The 27,462-nt window shown below is 45.1% G+C and overlaps 1 protein-coding gene across 4 annotated transcripts in view; it reads left to right on the forward strand.

Moving 5' to 3' along the window:
* The window catches only part of ZFHX3 (zinc finger homeobox 3), a 930,873-nt gene that overhangs the window by 875,477 nt on the left and 27,934 nt on the right, over positions 1-27,462 (forward strand). For all 4 annotated transcript variants that reach the window (XM_075118499.1, XM_075118500.1, XM_075118502.1 and 1 more), the window contains 3 exons: positions 2,262-2,369; positions 20,370-20,503; positions 20,738-20,938. In XM_075118499.1, coding sequence (XP_074974600.1) covers positions 2,262-2,369; positions 20,370-20,503; positions 20,738-20,938 — 443 coding nt within the window. The remainder of the gene's footprint in view (positions 1-2,261; positions 2,370-20,369; positions 20,504-20,737; positions 20,939-27,462) is intronic.

Here is a 27,462-nt window from a genome sequence, read left to right on the forward strand (position 1 = left end):
TCCGTTTACAGGGTGAGTGATCCTCAGGCTCTAGTGATTGACCCAGCTTTTACTGGAGGAGGTACTGTGAACTCATCCATGAGACTCCTTACCAAAGCGGTGGTAGAATTCCTCCTTAATGAGCCTAATTGTCCTGCCAACATTCACTTTCTTTTTTGATTGACTGGAAAAAATTGTTAGACATGCAAAAAGAGCATGTTCGCTTGTCATCCCCTCAATCTAATGTCACAGTTTATTCCCTTTTCTGTTGGTGGTAAAGCTTGTCTACATGAGCATTTAGTTCACTGCAGACAAGGATGTGAATCTGCCTTGTGTAGCCTGCCACCGGCCAAGTATTCTTGTGAACCCTGCTGTGTCAAATAGGACTAGATCAAAGCACGTTAATGAACTGCTAGTGTGCATCAGTAGGGTCCAGACAGACAGCTAGTCTGCGGCAAGCTTCACACTCCAACTTGCTGCAAACTAATTGTTTGTGTAGACAAGCCCTCAGACTATTCTCTCTTACGCTATATCTACACTGGCAGTTGAGCGACAAAAGGTGCTCCCCCCCCACCCCGCCAAATACAAAAGTTTTGCCATGGCAAGAGTCAGTATAAACAGTGCGTTGTCAGCAGGAGCGCTCTCCTGTCAACGATGAATGCTGCTCGTTAAGGGTGGAAGGATTTTGTTGGCAAAAGTGCTGACAAACAGCAACTACACTGCCTGACTTTTAGCAACATGGCTGTGTTGACACGGTCGCTAAAAGCTGTGTAGTGTAGACAAAGCCTTAGTGAGTCTGTTCCTCTTCGCTAAAGCCATTGGAAAGGTTGCCATTTCTCACTAGCTTGTTTGGGTTCTGTGGGATGGGGACAGTTTCTGACAAAGTTGTGCATGTCTGAAGTCCCAGTTTTTTTGTATTCGACGTGGGCCTGTCAGTGCTTAGCGTTCTCTTGATGAAGTCTTGCTCTGTTGTGGACTAATACCTGCTTTTATGGCTCCCATTCCCCTAGTGTCTGATGGACTGTGTGTGTGTATTTAAAGGGCAGGTAAGGATGTGTGCAGAGAACAGGGGAGCTTGGCTAGACACTAATTGAACTGTTGCTTTAAGAAATATCTCAAAACTAACTTTATGATCCAGTTGTTGGACAATCTTGTTGAAAGTCTGTATAAATAAAAGCAAGATGGCCAAGCACGGCTGCACCTAGAAAAGATGGTGCACGTGTCTCCATATCCTCCAGTTTGTTTCAGCAATTGCCTCTTCTCAGATTATATGTGCATGGAGAAGCAAGGATTGTACTATTTCCTTAAAAGGAATTCTCTTTGGACTTGGGGATCATTTTTGGTTCGTAAATGACCTTGCTGGAATTTTGTCAGTGGGTATGAACAGCATAGGAGGGGCAGGGTCCTCATTTCACTTCCCCACATGGTATGTTTCCCTAGGGACTCTTGCTTTTCTTAAGTTTCTCCTTCACTCAGGCAGCAGGTTTCTTTTCACCATGTGAAGTGCTGCAGCCTGTTGCCTAGAGAAGTGACTGTTCCTGGAAATAGTCCTTGTATGTTTTCTCTGCGGTGATTAGTGTTGGGTAACTGTGAGTAGTTCCCACCTGACGGGATCTTGTGGGATATACAAAGGTCAGGTTGTTGGCAGAAAAGTTCCAGCCACATCCAGGACTGGGAATGTTGAAACTGCAAAGTGCATTCTGCCAGGTGTGTCATAGGTAGACAGCCCTGTCTGTCAGACACAGAATCTTCCCAGTTACAGAGAACAGGACATCCCTGGAAAGCGAATTAGTGATGACAGCACTCCTTTTCCTGTTGCTAGAATTTCACTGGTCTTTGAGCTCTATTGACATTACATCCAGCCTTGAGACTGCGTGTGTTTGTTTCTTGGAATGTCCCAAACAGTTCTGTGCTTGCAGTCTGAAATATGGGTAGGTGGAAATCTATTTGAGATTGGTCCTCAGCAGAGTAGCTTGAACTGACCAGGCAAGAAACTACTAGCACTGTAGGTTCTGAGGACCCCCAGACACCATAGAAAATAACCAAGCAATCCTAGTTGATGAATGTGAGGGAACTCAACCCAGCATCTGTCAGTTTAGCCAGGTCCTTCGGTAAGTTCTTGTCACAAAGCAGTCCTGGGAGAGGGGAATCGGAACCACTGGAAGCCCAGTTCTATATATACATCACAAAATTAGCTGCTGCCGAGCTCTTTGAGTGAGAGACTCACTCCTGTTTCTCTACTTCTGCTTTTATTTTTTTCCCCTTTGCTTCTTACATTTCAGAAGAGTCAGTTGAAGATGTGGAAGGGCTGAATGAGACACCAGCTGATCCAGAAGAGCCTACTAAAGAGCAAGAGAGTGGAGGTGACAAGGACCAAAACAAATGGACAGGTGGGTTTTGCTTTCATTCCTATCCCAAGTCCAGCTAGCCTTGAGGATAGATAGATGGTTAGCATGGCTTATAAGGGCACCTCAGCTGATGCCTTGTTCAGCTCTGTAAATCTGGGCCTTCATATTTCTTCCATTTGATTTTATTTGAAGAAGGACTTACAAACTCCATAAAATTTTCAAACAGATATTTCAACTTCCATCCATTAACCTTCCTCGTTCATTTTTTTGTTGAAAATATGTCCCCTTCCAGCCGCCTCCTCCTGCCTGAAGCTACTAATTCAGTGCCCAAAAGCGTGCTAGGCTTTACAAACAGTTATGAGAGAGTCCCTATCCCGAAGTGTTTTCTAGAGACATAGCATGATGGGAAAGGAGGTCATGAAAATGGTGAGTTACGCGGTCATTCTGCAAATTAGCAGGAAAGACAGGGGAAAGCAGAAAGTTACAGGTAAAGCAAACTGTTGCTTTGCTTGAAAGGTCTATTCAGGTGACACCATCAACATGGCATAAGAAGTCATGCTCACAGCACTCCTGTCACTAACACTTTGTTCGTGAGACCAACAGTACATTCGTTTGTTTTCTCACCATTTACTATTTGTATTGCAGTGTCCCCCGGGTACGTCTGCACTGCAGTAAAAGATCCGCGACTGGCCAAGTCAGCTGACTTGGGCACACAAGGCTCAGGCTGCGGGGCTGTAAAATTGTTCAGGCTCAGGCTGGAGTCCGGGCTCTGAGACTCTCCCCCCCCCGCACGGGGTCCCAGAGCTTGGACTGCAGCCTGAGCCCAACATCTACACGGCAGTTTTATAGCCCCCAGCCTGAGCCCTGTGAGCCCGTCAGCTGACTCGGGCCAGCCGCAGCTGTGTTGTGGATCTTTATCGCAATGTAGACATGCACTGTGCAGACATAACAGTGAGACTCCCCCTGCCCCGAAGAGCCTGCAATCTGGCCATTTCATAGAATCATAGGACTGGAAGGGACCTCAGGAGGTCGTCCGGTCCAGTCCCCAGCACTCATGGCAGGACAAGGCATTATGTAGACTTCCTGCTTGTTTACTTTTTGCTAGAGTTGTACAAAATTTTGACACCACAATTGAAAATAGATGTATTCTTGCTTGTGAGAAGTCAAAAATGTCTCTCTTTGGAAAATCCCTGCTCATTAGAAATGGAGAAATAAGCAGTTTGAGGGTCACTGCCACTCCCGGGAATAGGGTCACTGACCCACTAAAGAAACATTTTTTTAAAATCCTTTTTGCCTTTGGGCAGAAAACAATTTCAGGTTTGTCCTCTTAGCAGGCAGGTAGCAGTTCCCCTTGGCAGCATGGTTGTGCTGACCATTCTGTTTACTTGCAGGTAGGGGAATTGAGAGGGATTCTCATTTCCCAGCATCCAAGTCTGAGCAGTTCTGGCTCTCTTTCCTGGCAAACAGAGAGGAACCCAGCGATTCCCCCTTAGGGTTATTTATGCTGCTGATCTAAAATGTTCCCCTTCCTCAAGGTAGCCAAACAGAAATACAGATGTTTGGCCCCATTTACTCTGTCTTTCGTGGCCAGCACAGAGAGAGAGCACATAGCTCTTCTGCAGGCTGCCATTTCCAGTATAGTTCCCATCCTGTTTACAGCTGCTTCTCAATGAACCACAACTGAAGGCCACAGGTCTCTGCAGTGCATACAGTCTTACTGTGGTGGGGTATTACGATCTCTGCTTTCACCTCCAGGAACAGTTTTGATTCTTTCACTTTCGAAGGACACGTCAAGACTGGGAAAATAGGTTTTGTTTTAACAGATTACGACTCATTTTCCAAGTCTAGACAAGCCTCAACGAGCATACAGAAATGTTTGTGAATCTGTTGTACGCAGTCCTCCTCCTTCGTCTCCCTCAGCTTGAACAAAATGGTGCATGAAGGAGACCCAACTGATGACAGTCCTTTTCCAAAGCCCCTCCTGCGATGCTGCGTATCTCCAGGGAGAGAGATAAGTCTGGCATGGATTAGAAACTGACTAAAATACAACAAAAAGAAGAAATAAACGATTAGTTTTCACCATGGCAAAAGGTTAACAGTGGAGTTCCATACTAAGACAGTGTTGTCTGATTTATTGAGAACAGGAAAATGGGGTCAAGGGTCAGGTGGCAAATGTGCAGGTGACAGAAAGTTAGGTAGGCTAGAGAAGACTGTGAGGAACTTCAGAAGGGACCTACTTAAACTGTAAGCTCTGAGGGGCAGGGACAATCCTGTTGCTAAGTATTTGTACAGTGAGTAATACAATGGGACCCTGCCCGCTGGTTAGAGCCCCCAAAACACAACCACAATACAAATAATTAATCATCATCACCCTGGGCAGCAAGATTGAAGGTGAATGAAATTCAGTGTCAACAAATGCAAGGGAAGCACATTGAAAAGACTACTTGAACTATTTGTAAATGTTAATATATTCGAAATTATCTCACGGTGCTGGCGCACTGGTATTCGTAGCACTGTCGGAGTAAGTTTAAATTTTTAGATTGTTTTCAGTTATATGTTTAAGAAATCATGTGAAAAAATTGAAGTCATGTAAAACTTTTTTTTCCACGCACAAAATCTAAATGTTGGACTTAAACTTTTAAGGCTCCTTGTATTATCATTTTCCTGTGAAATTTGTAGCCCATCTTCAGTGTAAGTGCCATGTAAACAATAAATACTAAAACCAATGTATAGCAGCTCTAAGCTTTGCTTAGTGTAAAAGTTCTCTAAAAGGAAATAAGCTCTACTGTGTTAGGCCTCACCGCTATAACTGGCTCTACATAGGCCAGTCCCTGTGCTTCTACAGAGCCCCAGGAACTCAGTGGGGCTCTGGACTTGCCCTGGCCAGAGACTGTAGCAAGGTCAGGGACACTGAGTTTAGTGAGATTTAAGAACATGCTTAAATGCTTTGTTGAACTGGGGCCCTAATTTTGTACATGTAATAAAAATACCCCACATTATTCAAACCAGAGAAACACTGAAACCTTTTCTTACTTACTGGAGCAGCGTAGCAGTGTGGTTGTAGCCATGTTGTCCCAAGATATTAGCCGGACAAGGTGGGTGAGCTCTGTGTGGCTCCAAAGCTTGTCCCTTGCACCAACAGAAGTTGGTCCAGTAAAAGATATCACCTCACCCACCTTGTCTCTGTAGGTGAACAGAGCAATTGTAATTTTACATCTTAGTCCATTCTGCTTCCAGAATCCCCTTGAAGGCAATGGAAGATCAGGGCAAGGAGGAAATGCAGGTTCAAGCACTTGCGAGCCAGTGAACATGGGTTTGGCCTGAAAATCAAGAGACTCTGCTTTTGTTCCTGATTGATTATTTATTTATTTACTTATTTGTATTATGGTAGCACCCCGAAGCTGTAGTCGTGCACAGGACCCCACTGAGCTAGGCACTGTACAAACACAGTCCCTGCTCCAGTGAGCTTACGGTCTAAGTGTAAGACAGGAGACAACAGATAGATGCAGATGGATGTGGGAATACAAGGAAACAATGAGACAAGATTGTTCAGCATGATTGTTCAGCTGTGATTTCAGCACACTGGCAGCGTAACCACTGTCAAGCTCTTTTCAAGGCATCATGGCAAAGGAGGGTTTAGAGGAGGGATTTGAAGGCCGATTAAGACATCGCTTTCCGGACGTTTACAGGGAACTTCTTCTAAGCATGAAGGGCAGCAAAAGAGTGACGGTGCTTGTTTAAAAATTTAACAAGTGGACAAGGCAGGCTGACAGCATGATCTAATTCAAGGCAGGCATCCACCTTTTGATAATGAGAGATGATAGGTTGGGTGAGGACAGGTAATAAAGGGACTTGAAATTGAAGATAAGTAGCTAATGTTTGATGCCATAGAGAAGAAGGAGGAGGAGGGATGCAAGTAGAGGAGTGACATGGTCAAAGCAACAGGCTAGGAAAATGACCTCTGTAGCTGTGTTCTGGATCTGAGCAGAGCAAGACTGCATTCTCAAGGCCAGAAAGAAGGATGTTGCATCGAGATGTGAGATAATGACAGTTTGGGTGAGATTCTGTAGCCATATGAATAGATAGGAAGGGGCGGTATCTTAGAATCGGCAAGATTTAGATACAGCCTAAATGTGAAGACCTAGAGGAGATGATGCCTTTCTTACAGGCCTGAGTGACAGACAGTATGGTGGTGTTATCCACGGTGATTGAGAAAGGAGGGAATAGGAAGAGCTTTTGAGGGGGAGAGTAGGAACTCCATCGACTCATTATGTGACTCTTCAGAATTTACTTAACCTTTTTGTGCCTCAGTTTCCCACCTCTAGACTGAATAATTACCCACCTTAGTAAAGCACTGTGAGATCCTCTGATGAACAGCTGCTGTGTAACTTATAACCATTATTCGTTTTATTGCTGGAGCAGAGTGAAAAGTGTCCGTGGTCAGTCAACACTGCAGCTGGCTGCCTTTGACCACTCAGCATGTTGTGCCAGCATGAAACCTTTGTAAGATATTTGCGATGAAATGGAAAAGACTCAGCACTTTAGGTTTCTCTGTTTCATGGCAAATTTATAAAAAAATTTCCAGTTTCAAAACAAGTCTGGAAAATTTTCTTTTTTTAAAATTTGTAAATAGAACAAATTATTCTTGTCCCATGTTCAAGTAACATTCTCCCCCACCCAAAAAAAAAATCAAAATCTTTTGTGCATAATGATGAGTTTTCAAATCAAAATACAAAATTTAGAATTTTTGCATATTTTGATGTGGATGAGGGGAAAGCCGTGGACGTGTTGTTCCTTGACTTTAGCAAAGCTTTTGAGTCGGTCTCCCACAGTATTCTTGCCAGCAAGTTAAAGTAGTATGGGCTGGATGAATGGTGGATAGAAGGTGGATAGAAAGTTGGCTAGATTGTCGGGCTCAGCGGGTAGTGATCAACAGCTCCATGTCTAGTTGGCAGCCGGTATCAAGTGGAGTGCCCCAAGGGTCGGTCCTGGGGCCGGTTTTGTTCAGTATCTTCATAAACGATCTGGAGGATGGTGTGCATGGCACCCTCAGCAAGTTTGCAGATGACGCTAAACTGGGAGGAGAGGTAGATACGCTGGAGGGTAGGGTTAGGATACAGAGGGCCCTAGACAAATTAGAGGATTGGGCCAAAAGAAATCTGATGAGGTTCAACAAGGACAAGTGCAGAGTTCTGCACTTAGGACGGAAGAATCCCATGCACCGCTACAGACTAGGGACCGAGTGGCTCGGCAGCAGTTCTGCAGAAAAGGACCTAGGGGTTACAGTGGATGAGAAGCTGGATATGAGTCAGCAGTGTGTCCTTGTTGCCAAGAAGGCCAATGGCATTTTGGTATGTATAAGTAGGGACATTGCCAGCAGATCGAGGGACGTGATCGTTCCCCTCTATTCGACACTGGTGAGGCCTCATCTGGAGTACTGTGTCCAGTTTTGGGCCCCACACTACAAGAAGGATGTGGAAAAATTGGAGAGAGTCCAGCAGAGGGCAACAAAAATTATTAGCAGGCTGGAACACATGACTTATGAGGAGAGGCTGAGGGAACTGGGGATGTTTAGTCTACGGAAGAGAAGAATGAGGGGGGATTTGATAGCTGCTTTCAACTACCTGAAAGGGGGTTCCAAAGAGGATGGCTCTAGACTGTTCTCAATGGTAGCAGATGACAGAACGAGGAGTAATGGTCTCAAGTTGCAGTGGGGGAGGTTTAGATTGGATATTAGGAAAAACTTTTTCACTATGAGGGTGGCGAAACACTGGAATGCGTTACCTAGGGAGGTGGTAGAATCTCCTTCCTTAGAGGTTTTTAAGGTCAGGCTTGACAAAGCCCTGGCTGGGATGATTTAACTGGGAATTGGTCCTGCTTCGAGCAGGGGGTTGGACTAGATGACCTTCTGGGGTCCCTTCCAACCCTGATATTCTATGATTTGATAGCTGCTTTCAACTCCCTGAAAGGGGGTTCCAAAGAGGATGGCTCTAGACTGTTCTCAGTGGTAGCTGATGACAGAACAAGGAGTAATGGTCTCAAGTTGCAGTGGGGGAGATTTAGGTTGGATATTAGGAAAAACGTTTTCACTAGGAGGGTGGTGAAACACTGGAATGCGTTACCTAGGGAGGTGATAGAATCTCCTTTCTTAGATATTTTTAAGGTCAGGTTTGACAAAGCCCTGGCTGGGATGGTTTAGTTGGGGATTGGTCCTGCTTTGAGCAGGGGGTTGGACTAGATGACCTCCTGAGGTCCCTTCCAACCCTGATATTCTATAATATGAATCCAGTCATTTCTAGAAGTTTTGGCAAAAAGCAAAATTTTGGGGTCATAAAATGGGCCACAATGAAATTACAAATGAGTTTTCATTACATTGCACAAAAAAAGCTCTGTCATTTTTGCACTCACTAGTCCAAATGTTTTGTGTGTATGGCAGACCCCAGAGCATGGCCAATGGCTCTGAACAATCACTAGCTTTTCATAGGAGTTCAGAATGTTTGTGCTTTTTTTAAATCAATTATTTATTGGTTTAGAAGCACATTACTAATGTTTCCTGTTCCTGGACTGGGCTTGTTTGCTTTTCATTTTCATTACAGTAGTAGGATTAAATAGCTTCTGCACATTCAAGAGATGCAACATGAGTGGTGCTGGAGGTTCTTCCTACCTGTCAGTCTTATGTTCGAGTTCTTCCAATTTTAGTGCCAAACAAGAATGACAATTCCCAAATCTCAGCCTCTGAGCAAAGAATAAATCATGTTTTCATGATTAACTTCAGATTCATCACAAATGAGCAAAAAGCCGCAATTGTTGCCTGACTGCATTTTCAAATCATGAAGATATGAATGAATTCTAGATGTAAATGTTTAATATCAGACACATTGGTTTCCACCTAGAGCCCTGAGTCATATCCAGGGAAACCAATTCTGGACTTAAAGAATTTTGTTTTGTTTTATTATTTTTAAACATGAAATATATGGACGTTGATAAAATGTCAGAGAACGTCTCAATCTCGAGTGACCCTGCTATATGAAGGACTTTATTAGTATTATCAGTTGTATGGACTTCAGTACACCCGTGTTTTTTTGGTTTGTTTGTTTTTTAATTTCTACTTAAAACATAGATTGAAATGAAATATTTCTGGAGGACTAGCCTGAAGGGTTTAAAAAAAACAAACATTTTTTTTAATTCATGATGCTCACCTAACCCTGAGCAATTAGTGCAATGGAGCATCCCTTATTCGAATCTCTGGTAGATTGCTATTAAAGGAGGTATTAATGGGCTGCTGAGAGCTGGGAAATTGTTGCAGAAAAGTGTGTTTATGGAGGATGGTGCTGGCAGGCATGATTTCAATCAGATTTGACATGTTTAACATAAATGTACACTGCACAACTCCTGCAGTTTATGAATAATTCCTACAGGTCCACTGCCTTTCTAATTACTGAAACTGAAAAACCAGGTCAGGCACATCCTGGCGGAAATCTATTACCATCCTTCCCCCCTGCCTTTTTTAATATCTGTAGTTTTGGTGAGCACTTACTGTCCGGGATATTCGGTGACATGAGAGTAAAGGAAGGGGAGAAATCAGCTGGGGAGAGGAAAGGAGAGGCAAAGGCAGGAGGACACAGAGTAGTTCTGGATCCAGACGCCATCTCCAAGGTCTGATTTTACTTGTCTTTCTATTATTCACATAAAGGAAATATGGTCCACCTGCTGTTGGGGATGCTGTTCTCTGGCCCAGGGCAATGCTCTAGAAGGTCTTGCTGATGAATCCTAAAGTCATAGAAGTCAGAGACGGGGAGGAGCAGTAGGGCCCCAGCACTGGGCTCCATTGTTGCTACAGGATGGCGTTGTCTAGTGCGTTGTCTGCCGTACTTGGAAGTGTCTCTTCTGCTGAGACTCCTTCCCCGGCCCTTGGGAGAGACTCAGCCTCTGATGGCTCAGTGCCAGGGAATTTTTTGCATGAATTTGCCCTTCTCATTACATCTCGTTACACCTCCTGTCCCAGCTTCAGTAACTCCTCTCCCCCCCCTGTGTAGAACCCTCCTCCTTCTTGGAAATAGTTCATAGAATCATAGAATATCAGGGTTGGAAGGGTCATCTAGTCCAACCACCTGCTCAAAGCTTTCTCTCATTTCCTGGGGAGTTCTTTAGCCAAGCCACATGTATTTAGCATTGTTAGTCTTTCCCTCCAATCAACCCCTCCAGCCCCCTGATCAGTTTTGTTGCTCTTCTCTGAATTTCCTCAGTTTATCAGTATCTTTCAGCCGATACAGTACTCAGAACTGACTGCAGCATTCCCAGTGCCATCACAAGAGGGCTCTGTAGAGAGGAGCTGTCCCCTCCCCTCCCTGAGTTAGGGAGCATTTCTGCATGCAGCCCACAATGCCGTGGCCTTCTGGTGTCATATTACATTGTAAACACCTATCTACTTTGCCATCCATTATAACCTCAAAGTCCTATTCTGCAATTGCTATCATGATAGCACACACAGGTAAAACTGAAAGTCCATCCCCCAATGTCCTTTAAACGCAGATTAGTCTTTTAGTTTGGCTAAAACTGACCTATGTTGCAGGTTGTATTTTGTAGGCTTATAGCATACAACGAGAACATGATTAAAACAGTTTAAGCCTGTCTACACTGCAAGATTGAACTGTTTTATCTGTTTCAGAGGACATCTTTATTATAACTGGATCCCTCAACAGGGGAACAATTATAATGTTGGTGTGACCTAGTCTTTGACACTCCTAATTCTTCTTCCCACTCAGTCTCCTTGTTTATTTCCTCCTGGATGCGTTAGCAGCAATTTACAGATAGAATCTGCCTGTTCTGTCCATGTCTCTACCCCCTATAGATCTCTTTGTATTCATGCTATGTCCCCACCACTATTGACCACTCATAGCCATGCTGTTTGCTGCCTCATCCAGACTAGAAATGACTGAACCCAAAAAAGATCCTGTACTCCTCATTGGACACTTCTGCACTTCTCAAAACTCTGTCTTTTAGCCCTAAACTTTTTCTATGGTCTTTGGTCCAGTTTTCAGTCCAAATGAGTTTTTGTATCCAAGCCATTTGAATTCATTTTTCAACTAAGATAGCATGAGTCTCTGTATCAGCTAATTATTGAAATCCAAATGCTGTGTTCCTTTCAACCATTCATTTGGTAAACCTCTCCCAAAAAAGCAACCAAGATTGTCCCCTAGCAGTGCCCATGGTCTTTAATACTAATGATTATGCTAGGAAGAAAAGGTACAACATTAGGGGATGTCCCCATATGCATGACTTGTGCATTGCAAAACAATGACCTGATGATTTAGTTGGGGATTGGTCCTGCTTTGAGCAGGGGGTTGGACTAGATGACCTCCTGAGGTCCCTTCCAACCCTGATATTCTATGATTCTATGATTTCATGTACATGCCAGTAATAATATGCTCTAAAGATATGGGACAGCCCTGCCCAAATTAGGAAGGTAGCAAATATTGGGCTTACTCCACGGTACAGTCCAAAGGTAATTGAATGCTCTTCTTCTGAGGTCCAGTTTATTTAGTTCTGACACACATTGGCCTTTCAGGCCACACTCCAGGTTCAGTCTTTCTCTCCTCCTGGGGGAGGAGTCCCCAGCTTTCCTTCTCAGAGCTGGCTTTCAGTTCAGTGACTCTCTCTTCAGGCCCCTAAACTCAGGGTATCTCAGGGGCTTCCCTGCATTAGCAGGCTACTCCCAGCCCTTCCTGGCGGGTGCCACTCTGCTAATCTCAGGGTACTCCCTGCAAGAGCCCTTCTAACTCTCCTCAATAACCAGGCATGGCTGAGCCCTGGCCTCTAGCCCTTAAAGAAGCAAGCCACCCTGCTGCACCAATTTAAATGTCTTTTTAACTTCATGTTGTTGTCCTGGCCCATTGCTCTGACAATGCAACTCCTGTAGTTGAATCCCCCTGTATCAATTTCAAGCTTCTTATCTTGACCATCAAGGCCCTTCATATCTCTGCTAGTCCTGATTTCTCTGCTCTGGTCTCTTGTGACATTGCACCCTGACCCAGTCTGGTCTGCCAGCTATGTTCTTCACACATTCCTCCCTACTGTGTCACCTTCATAGAGCATAGTCTGCAGGGCTTTTCCTGCTATGAAGCCCACAGGAAATTAGCCAACCTTTAACTGCTAGTCTGACGGGGAGCTGGGGAAAGTCGATAGTATTTATTGATGTCACTACAAAATGTATATATAATTGATTGTCTTCTTGTCCCCCACCATTTGTGTCTTGCTTGTCGTCTTATATTGTAAGCTCATTGGTGCAGGGACCACATCTGTGTGTTTGTACAGGAGAAAAGGCCCTTATCCTGTTCAGGGCTTTTGCGTGCTGCGGTAAGATAAATATTTAATAACAATTCAGCTATTCAGACTCACTGCAGACTGAAATGTATAACTCAAAGATAGAAAAACAAATCCATTTGACCATTTTCAGGGTCACACTTTTAAAAGATAGACAAAGGTCTGTGTGTGAAAGTGCATTTGCAAATATCTGTGTATTTAATTCTATCTACTGTATGATCCTATTATTTATCAAATGTGGGTTTGAAAAAATCCAGTAGAGCAACAGGCGATATTCAGTCCTATTAGTATGGCTACAACGTCCCATTAGGATGAATGGGACCTTTGGGGAATAGGGAGTGTAAACAGACAGCATTTCAGAAAGAAACATTCTAACCATATGCTATTAACACAAAAAGGAACAAACGTGCAGCACTGCAACAATATTAGACAAGGAAATTCCATTTCAGAGCGGCTTAAGGTCTAGTCTCATGGTTTATTATGTCACTAGAATCCCTCAATGGAATTATTGACTTGTATTTATTCCTATTATATTAATATAAATGGTGTGTTCCTGCTGGAATAGCAAATCTTTGATAGAGAGATCTGCCTGAAACTTGATACCAAAGTATGCAGGATTCCAAAGCTGTTTCTCTGTGTGCTCCAATGAGGAACACTCCCCAGTGTAAGTATGCTGCCTCACCATTCATCCACTCTGCTAAAGATAGGAGGGTGAAGGCCTTATGGCGTAGGGAAATGAAAAGGGATGAAATAATCCCGTCACCTCTCCAAGCATGGGCTCTCCCAGACAGAACCAATAGGGGCTGTAAGGATACCTTTCTACTGAATGAGTAAAACGGTCGTGAGGAGCTCTCGCTACAAAATCCTCCACAAGAGGCAGTCAGATTTAACTCTGAGGGTTAGAGTTTGGTACAAAATTTCAGAGTGCAGGGTCCAGGAAAAATTTGAGGAAAAGGTCTGAAGAACCTGTCTCTGTGGAGAAAGGCCTGTGGGGACCAGCAACCCCACTGGGTAATTGTAGTTTCTATCAGGCAGCGAAAATAGTGTTCTAGTGGGGTTGAAAGTGTAGCAGAGACTGGTTGCTGAGCTAGTATGAAGAGTATTTTCATAATCAATCAAGGTAGCAAAAACCCTGCTGTAAATTTGTAGGGCAGGTGGCAAGCTGGTTTACGGAATGCAGGGAGTTGAGAACCTCTGGCTTACGGAAAGCAGCATGAATTAATAATCATTTAATTGGCTCCTCCATTATGTTGCTGGTCAGGAGATGGAAGTTTAGATGAAGGGGCTGTCAGTGGTACTTTAGCTAAGAGAGTCTGATGGTTGAAAGGTGGGGGGTGGCGGCTGCCTTTGGCCTTTCCACAGGGCTCAAGCATAGTCAGCTCTTTGGGACCCTCACAAGGTTAGCCTGGGGTTAGCAAAGAAAAGGATGAGTGTCCCCTCTGGGTGACCTCTTCCCCTTTAAAACAGAGAGAGAGTCTCCCCTGTGCTGAAAAGCAGGGACTGCCCGGCATACGCACTGGCGGAATAGCCTCTCAGAAATGCTTCCGGAGGGCAGAGTGCCTTGCGGCCATACTGCTTTCGGGTGTGGGTGTGAGGTACGTGTTTTCTCTGTCTGTGGAAAGGTGTATTCTTCTAACCTCTTTATTTCTTTAAACCTTGAGATGAGCAAATCAATGCACAAATTACCTCCTGCTTAGGACATTTATCACATTTTCATTTGTTTTCTTGAGGGGAGCTCTGGTCTTTGAGCAGAATCTCTCCTTGGCCCCTAATTGTGGCACAGGGGTATTTGTGCTGGATGAGCAGTGGTTTGGAGAAAGTGAGAGAGAAGGTTTTCGACACTTCTTTTTTTCTGGACATTTTTCCTCGTCTACTCTATAACAGATGAATAGGTCAGACTGACTGTGTGTGACATGGTAATTAATACACATTCTTTTCCAAGTCTGTTTTGAAGCTTTATAGTCAATCACTGGGTGTGCTCAAGAGTGATGCGGTCTGCATGTCCCCTTTCTCCAGAATGTAAAGGAATTCTTAATTCCCCTGCTCTGTGACACTGTTCCATGATGGCTGATCCTAAGATCATTCATGTACTTAGATCTAACATACAGTAGGTTCGGGTGGATGTCTACTAGCAATAACTTGGTCTCAGTGTTGATAGCCCAAATGGGAATTTTCTCTTTAAAAATACTCCTTAGCATGTATCTTGAGACATCCATTTTGAGAATACTGAAAACATTGGCCAAACCAGACAGTCTCCACGTAAAAGAATAAATGGACACAAATCAGACGTCAAGAATTATAACATTCAAAAACCAGTCGGAGAACACTTCAGTCTCTCTGGTCACTCGATTACAGACCTAAAAGTCGCAATTCTTCAACAAAAAAACTTCAAAAACAGACTCCAACGAGAGACTGATGAATTGGAATTAATTTGCAAACTGGACACCATTAAATTAGGCTTGAATAAAGACTGGGAGTGGATGGGTCATTACACAAAGTAAAACTATCCCCCCTCCCACTGTTCCTCGCACGTTCTTGTCAACTGCTGGAAATGGCCCACCTTGATTATCACTACAAAAGGTTTTTTTTCTCTCCTGCTGGTAATAGCTCACCTTACCTGATCACTCTCCTTACAGTATGTATGGTAACACCCATTGTTTTCATGTTCTCTGTGTATATAAATCTTCCCACTGTATTTTCCACTGAACGCATCTGATGAAGTGAGCTGTAGTTCACGAAAGCTTATGCTCAAATAAATATGCTAATCTCTAAGGTGCCACAAGTCCTCCTTTTCTTTTTGCGAAAACAGCCAGTTCATCTTCACACCCCTCCTATGGAGTAGACCAGTGTCCCTATATTAGAGAGATTAAGGCTGGTGAGCCAGATCAGCAGCACTGAGGAGTGCTTAGAGTTTCAGGGGTAGGGAGCAAAGCTGAATTTAAACTATCTTTTACCAGGATGGTTCCCCAGCTGAAGATAGTGGTCTGAAATGTTGCTATATCTTGTGCTGACTGCCTGTGGCTCCAGGGACCCATTATTGGAGACAGAGGTCACCAAAACCCAGGGATGCCCGAGCCACACCTGGCCATGCACTCAGCATCAGCAATAGTGGGAAGGTTAGTGGGGGCAGCTCCTATGTCACCTGAGGATCCCCCTATGTACGAAGGGTTCTTCAGAAGCTGGCTACGCTTGTTAGGGCAGTTTTGTAGCTGCAGACAGTGCAGAGCTGCCTTAACAGCCCAGGTTCTGTTTTCAAAAGTGTGCACTAATTTAGGGTGCTTCAAACACCCATGGTCTGATGTTCAGAGCAGCCGAGCATCCACAGTGCCGACTGACATCTGAGACATGCCAGCACTCAGCACCTCTGAAAACAAGCCCCCATTGTCTGAAGCTGGGCTCCCAAAATTAGAGTCCGCCTCAGAAAATGCAGGTGAGCTTCCCAAGGTGTGAGTGTCGGTGGCATAGCCAAGGTATAAGAACCCAGGATTTCTGGAGTTAATTGCTCTAATCTGCCATGGATTACACCAAATCTTATGACTGTGGAAGAGAAGATGATATTTTTGGAAGTTTCCAAAGATTATTTTCCCCACACATTAGCTATAAGGTTTGATTTTTTTATTTATTTATTTATTTTTATTTTATTTTATTTTATTGACAAAATTAAGTAGGTCCTTAGTGCTTTGTTTCCAAAACCATAAAGCATTTGAGTTCTTTACCTTGGAAATTGACTGTGGCACATTCCCAGTAATGGCTTGAATCATTTACTGTATGACAGCATATTTATTTTCCCTTGTCACTATGCAGGTGACTTCCATACACAACTCACAATAACACTCACCGGAAGTTACACAGATACGTTCTCCTGCATGTTTCTCAAAGAAGAGACCCCAGTAGATTCTAAGCACAGAAGATTATTTCAAAAAATAATTCTGATAATTCAGTGGGAGTTTTGTGACATGAGATAAGATGTCACATTAGTCACCCTCTCAAAGCCAGTCCCTGCTCACTGAATGTCTTCTGCAATGTGTTGATCACAGTTCATTCCATTGAGTGAAAACTAGAAACTTATGTTTTCGGTAAAGGACTTATTCTGGTTTTTATGCTCCTCTTTACCTACAAGAGGTGTCATGAAGATCATGGTGATAAGTCTGATTTCGACCAACAAATTCTGGGAATGTTCATCCTGACCTCACCTTGGGAGCCTCAGGCTAGTCTAATGTGACATACCGAAGGTACCAGCTGAGTGGCAATAGCAGGGCACAATAGGGGGTGCCATGGAAAGCTTTGGAGACTTGGGTAAATAAAGCATTGGTTTTGGTTTGGGTTTTTATGGGTTAAAGATAGACTTTAAAACAGGCTTTCGTGTTTAATTACGGTTACGTGTCCACATTGTGTCCATGAGAACATCCATCTCCTGCATGTATATTTTTACATTTGATATATATGAAACAGGTGGTTAAACTGATAGATAATAAATCTTGGAAGGGGAGTTTCTATCCTGTAGGGACTCTTTCTGCCATAAACACCGCAGGAGAAGAATCACTGGATGCCTGTTGCACTCAACTAATAGTAGTTCAAGGGTTGAAGTGAAAGTTGATAGAGCCCAGAGAGTCCCTCCCCAAACCACACTGGAGACCTAATTACAGTCAGTGCAAGGGGACAGGGCCAGATTTACACCTTACATGCCCCTAGGCGCAGCATCTTCAGCACATACCCCCACCCAGAGACCCCTCCACAGACTTCTTCCGCCACAACGGCACAGCACTTTGCACACCACTACTCAGCACCCCCTGCCCACTGACCTCCCCCCCCCGCCATGCCCAGCGTCCCCTGCACAGCCCCAACACCACAACTACCCAGGGCCCCACACAGATACCCCACTGCCCCAACACACACAAGCACCTTCCACTGCCCAGCGCACCTCCCCAAGCCCCACTCCCCTGCTCCCTGGCCTCCGTCCGCACTCACCAGCCCCGCTTGGAGGTGACTGTGTCTGCCGGGCTGATCGCTCTGGCCCCTCAGGCGTGGCCCGATCAGCCAGGCTGGAGCAGGAGCAAGACCTGCCCAGGCCAGGCTCCCTCAGGTCGCGCTTGCCCGGCAGGGCCCCTCTGTTGGGCTGCTGAGCTCTTCCCCTGCAACAGGGGCCTGCTTCCCCTTCCCTGCTGGTAGAAGCGCCCCAGCAGGGTTGCGTGGGGCCATCTCCCCTTCAGCTGGCCCCACCCCCTGCCGGGACCTGGGAACAGCAAACTTTGCATTTTTAGGCACCCCTAGAACGCTGGCACCCCTAGGCATGTGCCTAACTGGAAATCTGGCCCTGGCAGGGGACCCTAAATCCTGTAGGGCTCTGTGATTCAGGTCCCTGTGAGTAGGGACAGCAGTGCTGCTTGTACTGCTGGCCACACGCAGACAGAGCTCGGGGCCTGGGCCTGACTTCCCGGTCGTGGCTGGCATTTCAGTGTCTGCGGTCATACTGAGGGGTGGACAACAGCAGCAGTAGGTAACCTCCTTATTGGGGCCACTCTCCTCATGTCACACAGGGACCCACCGAGGCAGTTTAGCACCGGATCATCCTCCACCAGCCACAGCGAAGGAGTTCTTGCTAGGAATTCTTCTTACTCTTACTGGTAGAGTGGGGGCTCGTGAAGCACAGCCGGGGTCACTGCTATTCTCTTATCGCACCATGAATCCGCTCTAGAGGGCTGTTTCCCATGGGGGGGGGTAGGTAGTAATCTTCACCCACAGCCCTGATGCTCTATTTGTACTGTGAGATGATTTTTGCAGGGGGGGGAGTAAACTTCAATTCTGTAGAAATCTTTTTAAAGAAGCTCCATCTTGGATCCACAGGGAGGTTTTAGATTCAAACATAAAAGTTCATCTCGCCACATGGACAAGACAATGGTGGATGCATTCTGATGTCTATAGATTTACCATGAAAGAATTGACTTCTTTTACACTAATAAGCTGTAGGATTGGCCTTTTTCTAGTAGACTGAGTAGCACAAAGGTCTTAGTGGTACAATGGGATCCTACACATGTTTTTGGGGTATGTGCTTAAATTTGACACTGGGGCATTAGACCGCTGTAGGAGCACAGGACTGAAATATCAGGGGTTCTGCAGGACAGGAATTAAGAGCATTAGCAGAGCCATGTGACGAAGAACTTGCCAATCATCTATTCTGGCTCTCGCCACTATATCCCTTGGACACATTCAGGAGCATCAACATTAATCAAATCGTCTTTCCACAGGAATGGCCCAGGTCCTTTTATGTCCATTCATAGTGTCTCTGACTCCCTTTTCTTGGACGTGGTTTTGCACTCTGTTTATTTTACGAATGCTTAGTGTTGGGGGATTGTTAAATGTGGGAATTGGATTTCCGATTTTAAGGCACATTGTTGAATAAATCCCATCTCGGTAGCTTTGAAAGGGTCTCTGGCGTGTGAGTGACCTATCTGAGCCATGCACTGGCTGCAGCTTCTGAAGTAAAGTGTGGCTGGTTCCACAGCATCCAGTTCACAGTGTGACTAAGAGATGGAGACAAGCTGTGGGGGAGCCAGTCTCAGAACGTTACAGCACCTGGTTAATCAGCAGCCAGTCTATCCTGTTAAATAGCCAGCTGTCATGTGTTGTCTTTCAAGTGAAAATGAATAACTCCCATTAAGGGTGACATGGGTTTGAAGTCGATTCAAGACAGATTACAGTACTGTTATGAATGTGTGTTCGGGGGGGCTGTGTGTAATATGCCTGGCTTTCTAGTTTTTAAATAATAGATGTCCTACAAACTTATGTACTCCAGGTTACCAAGATACAGGGTTTATAGGTCATAGGATGTGCATTCTGGGAACAGTATCAATTTCCTGGAATATTTTCTGCATTGAGCTCTGATTTTGTTGCTTTTATGTATACATTTGAATTTGAATACCATTGCTTGGTATTTACATGTTTAAGGTTTATGCCTAAACAGCCATTCTTGGTGTCCATATCGGAGCCAGTCCCACCGCTGGTCATAAGCCAGGCTCTGTTCCCCAGACTTCCTGGGGATTTCAGTGGGACTGCTTGCTGGAAATAAGACCAGCCATGCCCTCTGCACAAATGCTGAGTGCATTCCACACTCTGAACTCCCAGCTGCTGCCAGTCTAGGAAAGTGAGACTGAGCCAAGGACCCAGATGTGAATCTTCTGTGTTGCACCTACCACTGCCCTTGGCTGGCTTTAATGAACGAATGCCTCACAATGCTTAGCACACTGTGTATGAACCTTTCTGCACTCAGGGTAGGAATGTCATCCTGCACTGTCCTCTGTATGGCCAACTCTTCCTGGAAGGAGGGGGAATCCTGACACTCAAACGCTGACATATGGCCAAGTGGTCAGGTCTCACATGTAAACACAGGAGAAGACTCTCTTGCATCTACTAGATTTTTAAGCTGACCTGGGGAGTCCGAGTGAGTGGGTGTGCTTTTCTGCTTGTAACTGTATGGATTTGTAACGGTTCCTTATTGCCAGTAATGCCAGATATCGAGAGAGAAACTCTTACTTTCTCCCTAGCTTGTTTAGTAAGATGTCACTTGGCCCAGATGTTTCTCCTCTTCAAATCCTTAGTCTGTGTTTGTTTCAAGAAAATACAATAGCACAAATGGAATTACTGATCTTTTCATCCAGCATGAACCCCTTTAGAGCTGGCCTGATGGGGATGTCCTAATGCAAATCTCATTTGTCTTTGCAGCACCAGCCAGCCAGGCAGACAAGGAGCTGACAGAGTCTCCAGCATCCTCCAAATGCATGTCATTTCCCAGCAGCTCTGAGTCACCTCTCTCCTCTAAATGGTCAAAAACTTCAGAGGAGACCAAATCAGAGCAGGTGAGGCACAGGAGCCCAGCATTACTTCCTGGACAGCCATAAAAATCTAGAGGCTGTTAATTCACTTCCCAGGTGTTGAGAGAAAAAGCAGAGTTGATGAAAAGATGGTGATTGAGTGGTAGGACAAAGGCACAAGATTATTACATTCAAGCTGTAAAGAAGGAGGGGATACAAGCAGTGATTGTATCAGTCACATGATTCAGTCAGCATGTTTTGTTTCATCTCTCTCTACAGATGTATCAGTGTCCATACTGCAAATACAGTAACACCGATGTGAACCGGCTGCGGGTGCATGCCATGACCCAGCACTCCGTGCAGCCCATGCTCCGCTGCCCACTCTGCCAGGACATGCTCAACAACAAGATCCATCTGCAGCTGCACCTCACACACCTGCACAGTGTGTCGCCTGACTGTGTGGAAAAACTCCTCATGACGGTAAGTCTCTGGGAGCTGAAGTGCACCTTTTGCCTTCCCAGCAAGAGTGAAGTTGTCTTCGCATAAATGAAAGGACCTTGCCTGTGCCCATGGGCACTGGCTAGTTTTGATGTAACCTGCTGATCCAAGATCCCACTCCCTGATCATACAAGAACTTCTCTTGCTTTGATTCTTCTCATCCCCATGTTATCCTAGCTGCAGAATACCAAGGTTTGGGTATCATGGTGGTCGGCACAATCAGGAGAAAGAGTTATCCTGTGGAGATACTGAGAAGAATATTCAGTAAACATGTTCTCCCTTAACCCTTTAAAGTCACTACAAAAGATCAAGTCGACACTCATCATAATGGGAGTAGAAGTAGGATCTGTTCCTTCAGTGAGAAATCAGCCAGTCGGAGATAATGTAACTTTTTATAAGTAACAGATCACTTTATTCAAGGCAACTATAACAACCATGTGGATATTGTGTAGTTGGCCTGAGTGAGATGGATAATGTGTGGCTGTAGAATCCTGTAAATCCCTTGTTTAAAATGCCACTGTCACAATGTTTTGAAATGCCTCATTTTAAATTGAACTTTAAGGATGGTCAGTTAAACTTTTCTGAAGTGGGAAGGTCTTTAGGCCATTGAAATGGAGGAGATTTGCTAAATAATACCAAATATTTCCATGGAAACATGTAGTTAGAAACAGATCCATTTTTGTAATTGTTTCTCCAAGGTGGGTTGCACCTTAGTCACAGCTGCGCAATCTTCACCAGTGCAGTTTCTCCGTAGGTGTAGCAAAACTTGAGATCAGTTAAATCTGGTTCATTACCAAGATGTTTGTGTCAAACTTTTTTTCCCCTTCTACAGCATTGCTCTAGGTGTCAAACATGGGAGTCCTGTTCTAACACTGTCTCTAATGGAAGCCTTTATCCAGCATTCTCTTTGTCTCCAGTTCATTTGAGAAGGAAATTATCGTTACAGTGCATGATGGGGAAATGTCCTTTTTATTATGTTTCTAACATTGCGGTGCTCAAGCTATCATTCTGAAGAGGCTTTTTGTATGAGCGACAATCTCTTGGTCATGGACTGGCTGGTCGGGGACTTGCTTTTATGATGTCTGTGCGGAGCACCTAGCACAATTTGACTTCTAAGCACTGCGACAATACAAATAAATACAAATAATCTTGTGGGCTCACCTGTCTTTCCAGCGTCTCAATCCATGTGTATCAGGGCACAAGAAAAAATGTCCAGTGGTCCATGTTTCTCCTTAGGTGGCATTGTTTGTGAAAGTACATAATCTTGCTCCAGCACCAGTCTTCTTCTTTCCCCCTTTTTTTCTGTCTTTTTCTCTCCTTCCTCTTTGCTTGTCAGATTTCTCTTTCCCTCTGCTGCTTTCCCCCCCAGTTTCTTGTCCTTCCAAGTCTGCTGCCATATCCCCCTTCCTCTGCCATGCCTGGCTCCAGATGGGCTGAAGAAATGCTCTGCTCCGCACTGGAGGATGGTTGATTAAATGCCAGAAGGGATGCTGTACCTGGCAATCAGCGCTGTCCAGGAACATCTGGGAGAGATCCGTGCACCACAGTGTGGGAGCCATGATCCTGGAACACATCAACCTCTAACAGTGTTGACAGGTCCCATTACTGCTCCCCAGTAAATGCCAAATTCGGATACTTCTGTCCTCAGTGAAAACAATAAACAATACAAAAATACCAGGGGGCTTTGGGAAGAGAACATGTTAGTTAGCTAACATTTATAGCACTCAAGATATGTCTACACTGCAATTAAAAGCTGTAGCTGGCTCGTGCCAGCTGACTCAGACTCATGGGGCTTGGGCTAAGGAGCTGTTTAATTGCAGTGTAGACGTTCAGGTTCAATCTCTAGGACCCTCCCCCTTCATGCAGTCCCAATGCTCAGGCTTCAGCCTGAGCCCAAACTCCTGCACCACAATTAAACAGCCCTGTAGCCTGAGCCCCGCAAGCCTACGGGTGTCTAATTGCAGCGTAGACACACCCTCAGAGGCCCCAAACAGGGACAAAGATCTGTCGTACTGGGCCATTGTACACATTTATAGTCAAGGACTGTCCCAAAGAACTGAGATTCTAAGGCAGCTTAGAGTCAAACACAAGATGAAAATATTTGGTCCCTATGATGAAGAGAAATGTGAGAGCAGTGAGTAGCAATAGAGCTTCTGCCATACAAGTGGGAGTCCCCGGTCTGCACAGAGTGCTCTCCATTGTTATAGCCTAGAGAAATGGGGTCAGTGTATGAGGCCTTGTCTAAACATACAAGTTGTACCAGTTTACCTAAACTGGTTTAGAAACTGATGTGGTTAAATTGGTATAGCCTCTTGGGTGGGCACTCTGTCATGGTTAAGAATGCCTTATTTAAATCGATATACGGAATTCTTCAGGCCATTTAAGTGCAAGCAATTTAGTTAGATTGGTGCACCTTCTGTGTGTGATCAAGAGCTCACTCACCCAGTAGTTTAACAACCCCGGCCCAGGGCACCTGGAGTGCTCCAGCCTTCTGCTGAGATCAGAAATCCCATCAGAAAGGATGGGAGTCTCCTATGAGCCCTGTCCCATTACTTGTTTCTTTGGTCACATCCATGAAGCCTGGGCTGCTTTTCTCTTTGGTGTTGGGGAAATAACACCTGGGGAAGAGGGATGGTCTCAGTGCTTTGAATAAAGCAGAAGGGGGCCAAGCAGATATTTTCCTTTTGCTTTAAATGGCAAACATGTTTTTTAGAAAAATAAAAGAAACAACCATTTGTGGTGGACACAGAAACACCCTAAGTTCCTAATTTTGCTCATTCCAGCCAAGATTCCTGTCTCAAGTCTGAAGGCACCGAGACCCAGTTCATGCACTATAAGTGAATTGCAGCCCAATAAATGGGAGCCAGGTTGCTTTTGACACGATGTCTTTGCGTTCAGTATTTGAAGGAGGCTCAAGTTAATAATACCTTATCAGACGCCTTTCAGGAACCTGCAGTGTCTAATATGTCTGTTGCCATAGTAACAGCTGCTTGCTTATGCTCCATCTCATATCTGTGTGTTTCTTGCCCCTCTTCCGTTCATATCAACAAGCAGTCTGGGTGGCTGTCCTGCTGGGAATAGCCAGAGCACTAGCCCTCCTTTCTGAGACCTGACCCTCTCAAGACTCTGCTAGTCCATCAATGGTGGGGTGAGAGAGAAACGTGTGTGATTGGTATGTCGAGGTCCCAGAGCCCAAAGGCACATGTGCAGCAACTCCAGCATCTAATGGACTGGGAAGACATGACATAGAGGGTTTATATACAGTAAGTGAAGCTCCCAAGATACCCTGACAGCTGAAGGCAACATTCCATGAAGCCCCAGTTCGTTCGCACCAGTCTTCTGCTGCTGCCACTTGATTACGCTGGTAAATAAATGTGTTAAAATTTGTTTTATATGGTATTTCATCTGCTCTAAACTAGTCTAGTTGTCTTTCCACACAACAGCCACTTCACTAGTCCTGGACCTGCACCACTTTGGCCGAGAGCTCCTTAATGAGGGTGAAGTGCAGTTCACTTCCATAGTCAATTGACAAGATTGATGGGCTCGAAATAGGAGAAGGGACTGCTTCCCAGGCAGCCTCCAGTAATGGGGAATTCTCCTGCCTCCCTCTCAGCATCCTTTATCTTTCCATAAATTCCTCTGCCCCTCCATTTCATTCTGTTGTCAGTTTTCTTGTCCCGTGTTCAAGGTGTCCTTCCAGGGTTTCCTGTCGCCAGCTGTCTTTTCATCTTTTTCGTTTCTCTCTTGCTCCCAGAGTAATTCTTTCCTGTCTCTGCCATCCTCTCTCCTCTCTCACTATCTTTACATTCTTTTCTACTTTTCTATTGTCTCTTCTTACTGCTCTCTGCCTTCTGCTGTCAGTCAGTTTTTCTCTCTCCCTCCCTCTCACCCCCTTTCCCTCCCCCTTCTCTTTCTCACTCTGTGTCTCGTTCTCCATCTCGGATGAAGGTAATGAAAATAATCGGGCTTCATTAATTCTGAGCCCTGTGAGATGATAGCCATTTGGAGCCATGTTTGCCAATTAGATGGTCTAAATTAGAAGTGACCTTGGTATACTGCCATCGCTTTGCCTGTCTGAGTCTAATGAAGCTTTTCACTCCAGCCCCCTCTCTGTCTTTGTAATGGAAATTCCCTCCTTTGTCTGGTTCGGGGACCTTGCATTGTATGTGCATTCCCCCCTGCATGGACAGAGGGGGTATTAATGTAGCTCCTCAGACCATTGCTAGAGAGGTTATTTTTAAATCTAATTTATTTTGGCCATGTTGGGGGAGCTCATGAAGAGCTACCTAGAACTTACATGGGATTGGCCCCGCATCCCAGACAGGCAGAGGCAGCCAGTGGGAGAAGGCTGAGCTAATGTATAGAATATTGATCTCTTGTCATTGTCCAAAGGTCAGTACGTGGCTTTGATGTGTCCAAAACCCATGTTATGCTCCTAGGGTCAGAATAGAGGAGACTGGCCAAGATGAGAACCTCCATACAGATGGTTACCCCAACTATAAGCTTTGCTAAGGCTTAGAAAAGGGTGTGGTGTGTGGAAATGGGGCAAGGGAAATGAGAGAACAGGGATGAACAGCCATTTACAGAGCCCAGCATTGCTGGCAGAGTGGAGATTGTACCGAGCCCCTTTTCCAGCCCCTGAACTGTTACATTCAGCTCTTCTAACAGGCTCTCCGGTGCTGTCACTTGAAGAGTGTGGGTGTGGCCCAGTTTCAGCAGGATTCCCACACCGAAGGATCATGTTTCTCTCAGCCATTTTGGACTGTCTCCTCTGAGGAAGCAGCTTACGGAGTCCTTTTCAAAAATAGCAGCAAACTCATTTTCGCTTGAGGATGAGCGCTTGAGCTTAGTCTCTGTGAGAGAGGGCAGTCTTAAGGGAGACAAACAGGACAAGGAGAGAGGAGATCTGTGTTCAATTTCTGCTCACTTTGTAACACTGAGCAGTTGGGCCAAATTTTCCAAAAATGGCCACTGATTTGGGGTACCAGGTACATGTACTGGAGCCTGCTTTCTAGAGAGGCTGAGCACCCGTAGCTTCCATTGGCTTCAACTGGAGTTGTGGGCGCTCAGCATCTACGAAGACCAGGGACCACTTCACCCCTAGCATAAATACTCACTAGCTAATTTCATCTTGGGGCAGCAGGATACTGCATAAGAGACATTGCTCGGACAGGAAGGAAACATACTAAGGTCTGATAGTACTGGGTATACATTTCCTATGTAGGTGATACCATTCATAGCCTACACAATAACATTGTGTAGAAGGATGACTTACAAGAGAGCCAGGAAGTGCTAGCGTATGGTCCCTTTGGACACATGCCTACATACTATGGGGATGGGCCGGTTAGAAACTCTGAGAGTGAAATAAATAATTATTTTCTAGAGCTGAAACATGCTAGGTGACTTTCAGCCCAGATAGAACAATGTGACTCTAGCCCCTAGGGGATGACAATCTGATTTGAACATGGTGCAGTGAGTATGGCTAAGAAACAAAAGGGAAGTGATAGAGGGAGATTGTGAGCTCTTTGGGGCACGGACCATCTCTTTGTTCTGTGTTCGTACAGGCCCTAGCTCCATGGGGGTCACGGCTAGAGCTCCTCGGCGCTGCCCCAGTACACAGAATAACTCAGGTCTAGGGTTACAGGAGCAAGCTGACACAGTGACGCATTGCAATTGTATACATACCTTAGGGTTGTTTTCATACCTTCATACTGGTGCATATGATGTTGGTGTTGTGGACGCACTAGAGAAACTTGAATGAGGAAATACAAGCATTTAGGAGTTTGGGGCTTGCATTCGTTCCCAGCTATTGCTGGACAAGCTGAATGAGAAGTGACCACATATGATCACATGAAACTTGCACATAAGTTAACTTCCCCTACAAGACTCAACCCTCCACCGCCCGTCCACCCATGACAGTTACACCATTTAAATACAGACATAAGCATAAACAGTATCAAATAATATCATTTACCTGGTGATCTGTGATTGGCCACCAGCATTCAGTGCCTTCCTTTTCACCTTATACTCTGATTATTTATTTGTATTGCGAAATCACCAGAGTGGGCCAGGCCCTCTGTGCATGCACAGGAAGCCATAGTCCCTGCCCCAAAGAGTTTACTGTGTGAAAAGATAAAACAGATGAAGATGGGGGCTTGGGACACAGCATATATGCCAAGTGATCAGGTTGATGAGTGGTCAGGCAACTCCCCCTGGGAGAGACACTGGGTGTGGGAGGGGGAAGGCCCCCACCAGGAAGATGGCTACAGCAAAGAGGACTGCATATCAAGAAGGCTGAGCTGGCAAATGACTGAGAGGTGGAGAGATCAGGCAATGAGCCAAGCATAGAGCTTTGCATTCAGGGTTTCACTTGCCAGTGGCTCCCATGCATAGCTTTTTGGGAGAGCCTGCAGTTGTCCTGAATACACAGATGCACACAATTTCTCACTTCCTGCCCTTCTGGCTTTGTCCCAGTTCCCTCTGGGAATTTTCTGCCTTATAACAAT

The sequence above is a fragment of the Caretta caretta genome, chromosome 12 (assembly GCF_965140235.1).
Source record: "Caretta caretta isolate rCarCar2 chromosome 12, rCarCar1.hap1, whole genome shotgun sequence".
In the NCBI taxonomy this organism is placed as follows: domain Eukaryota; kingdom Metazoa; phylum Chordata; order Testudines; family Cheloniidae; genus Caretta; species Caretta caretta.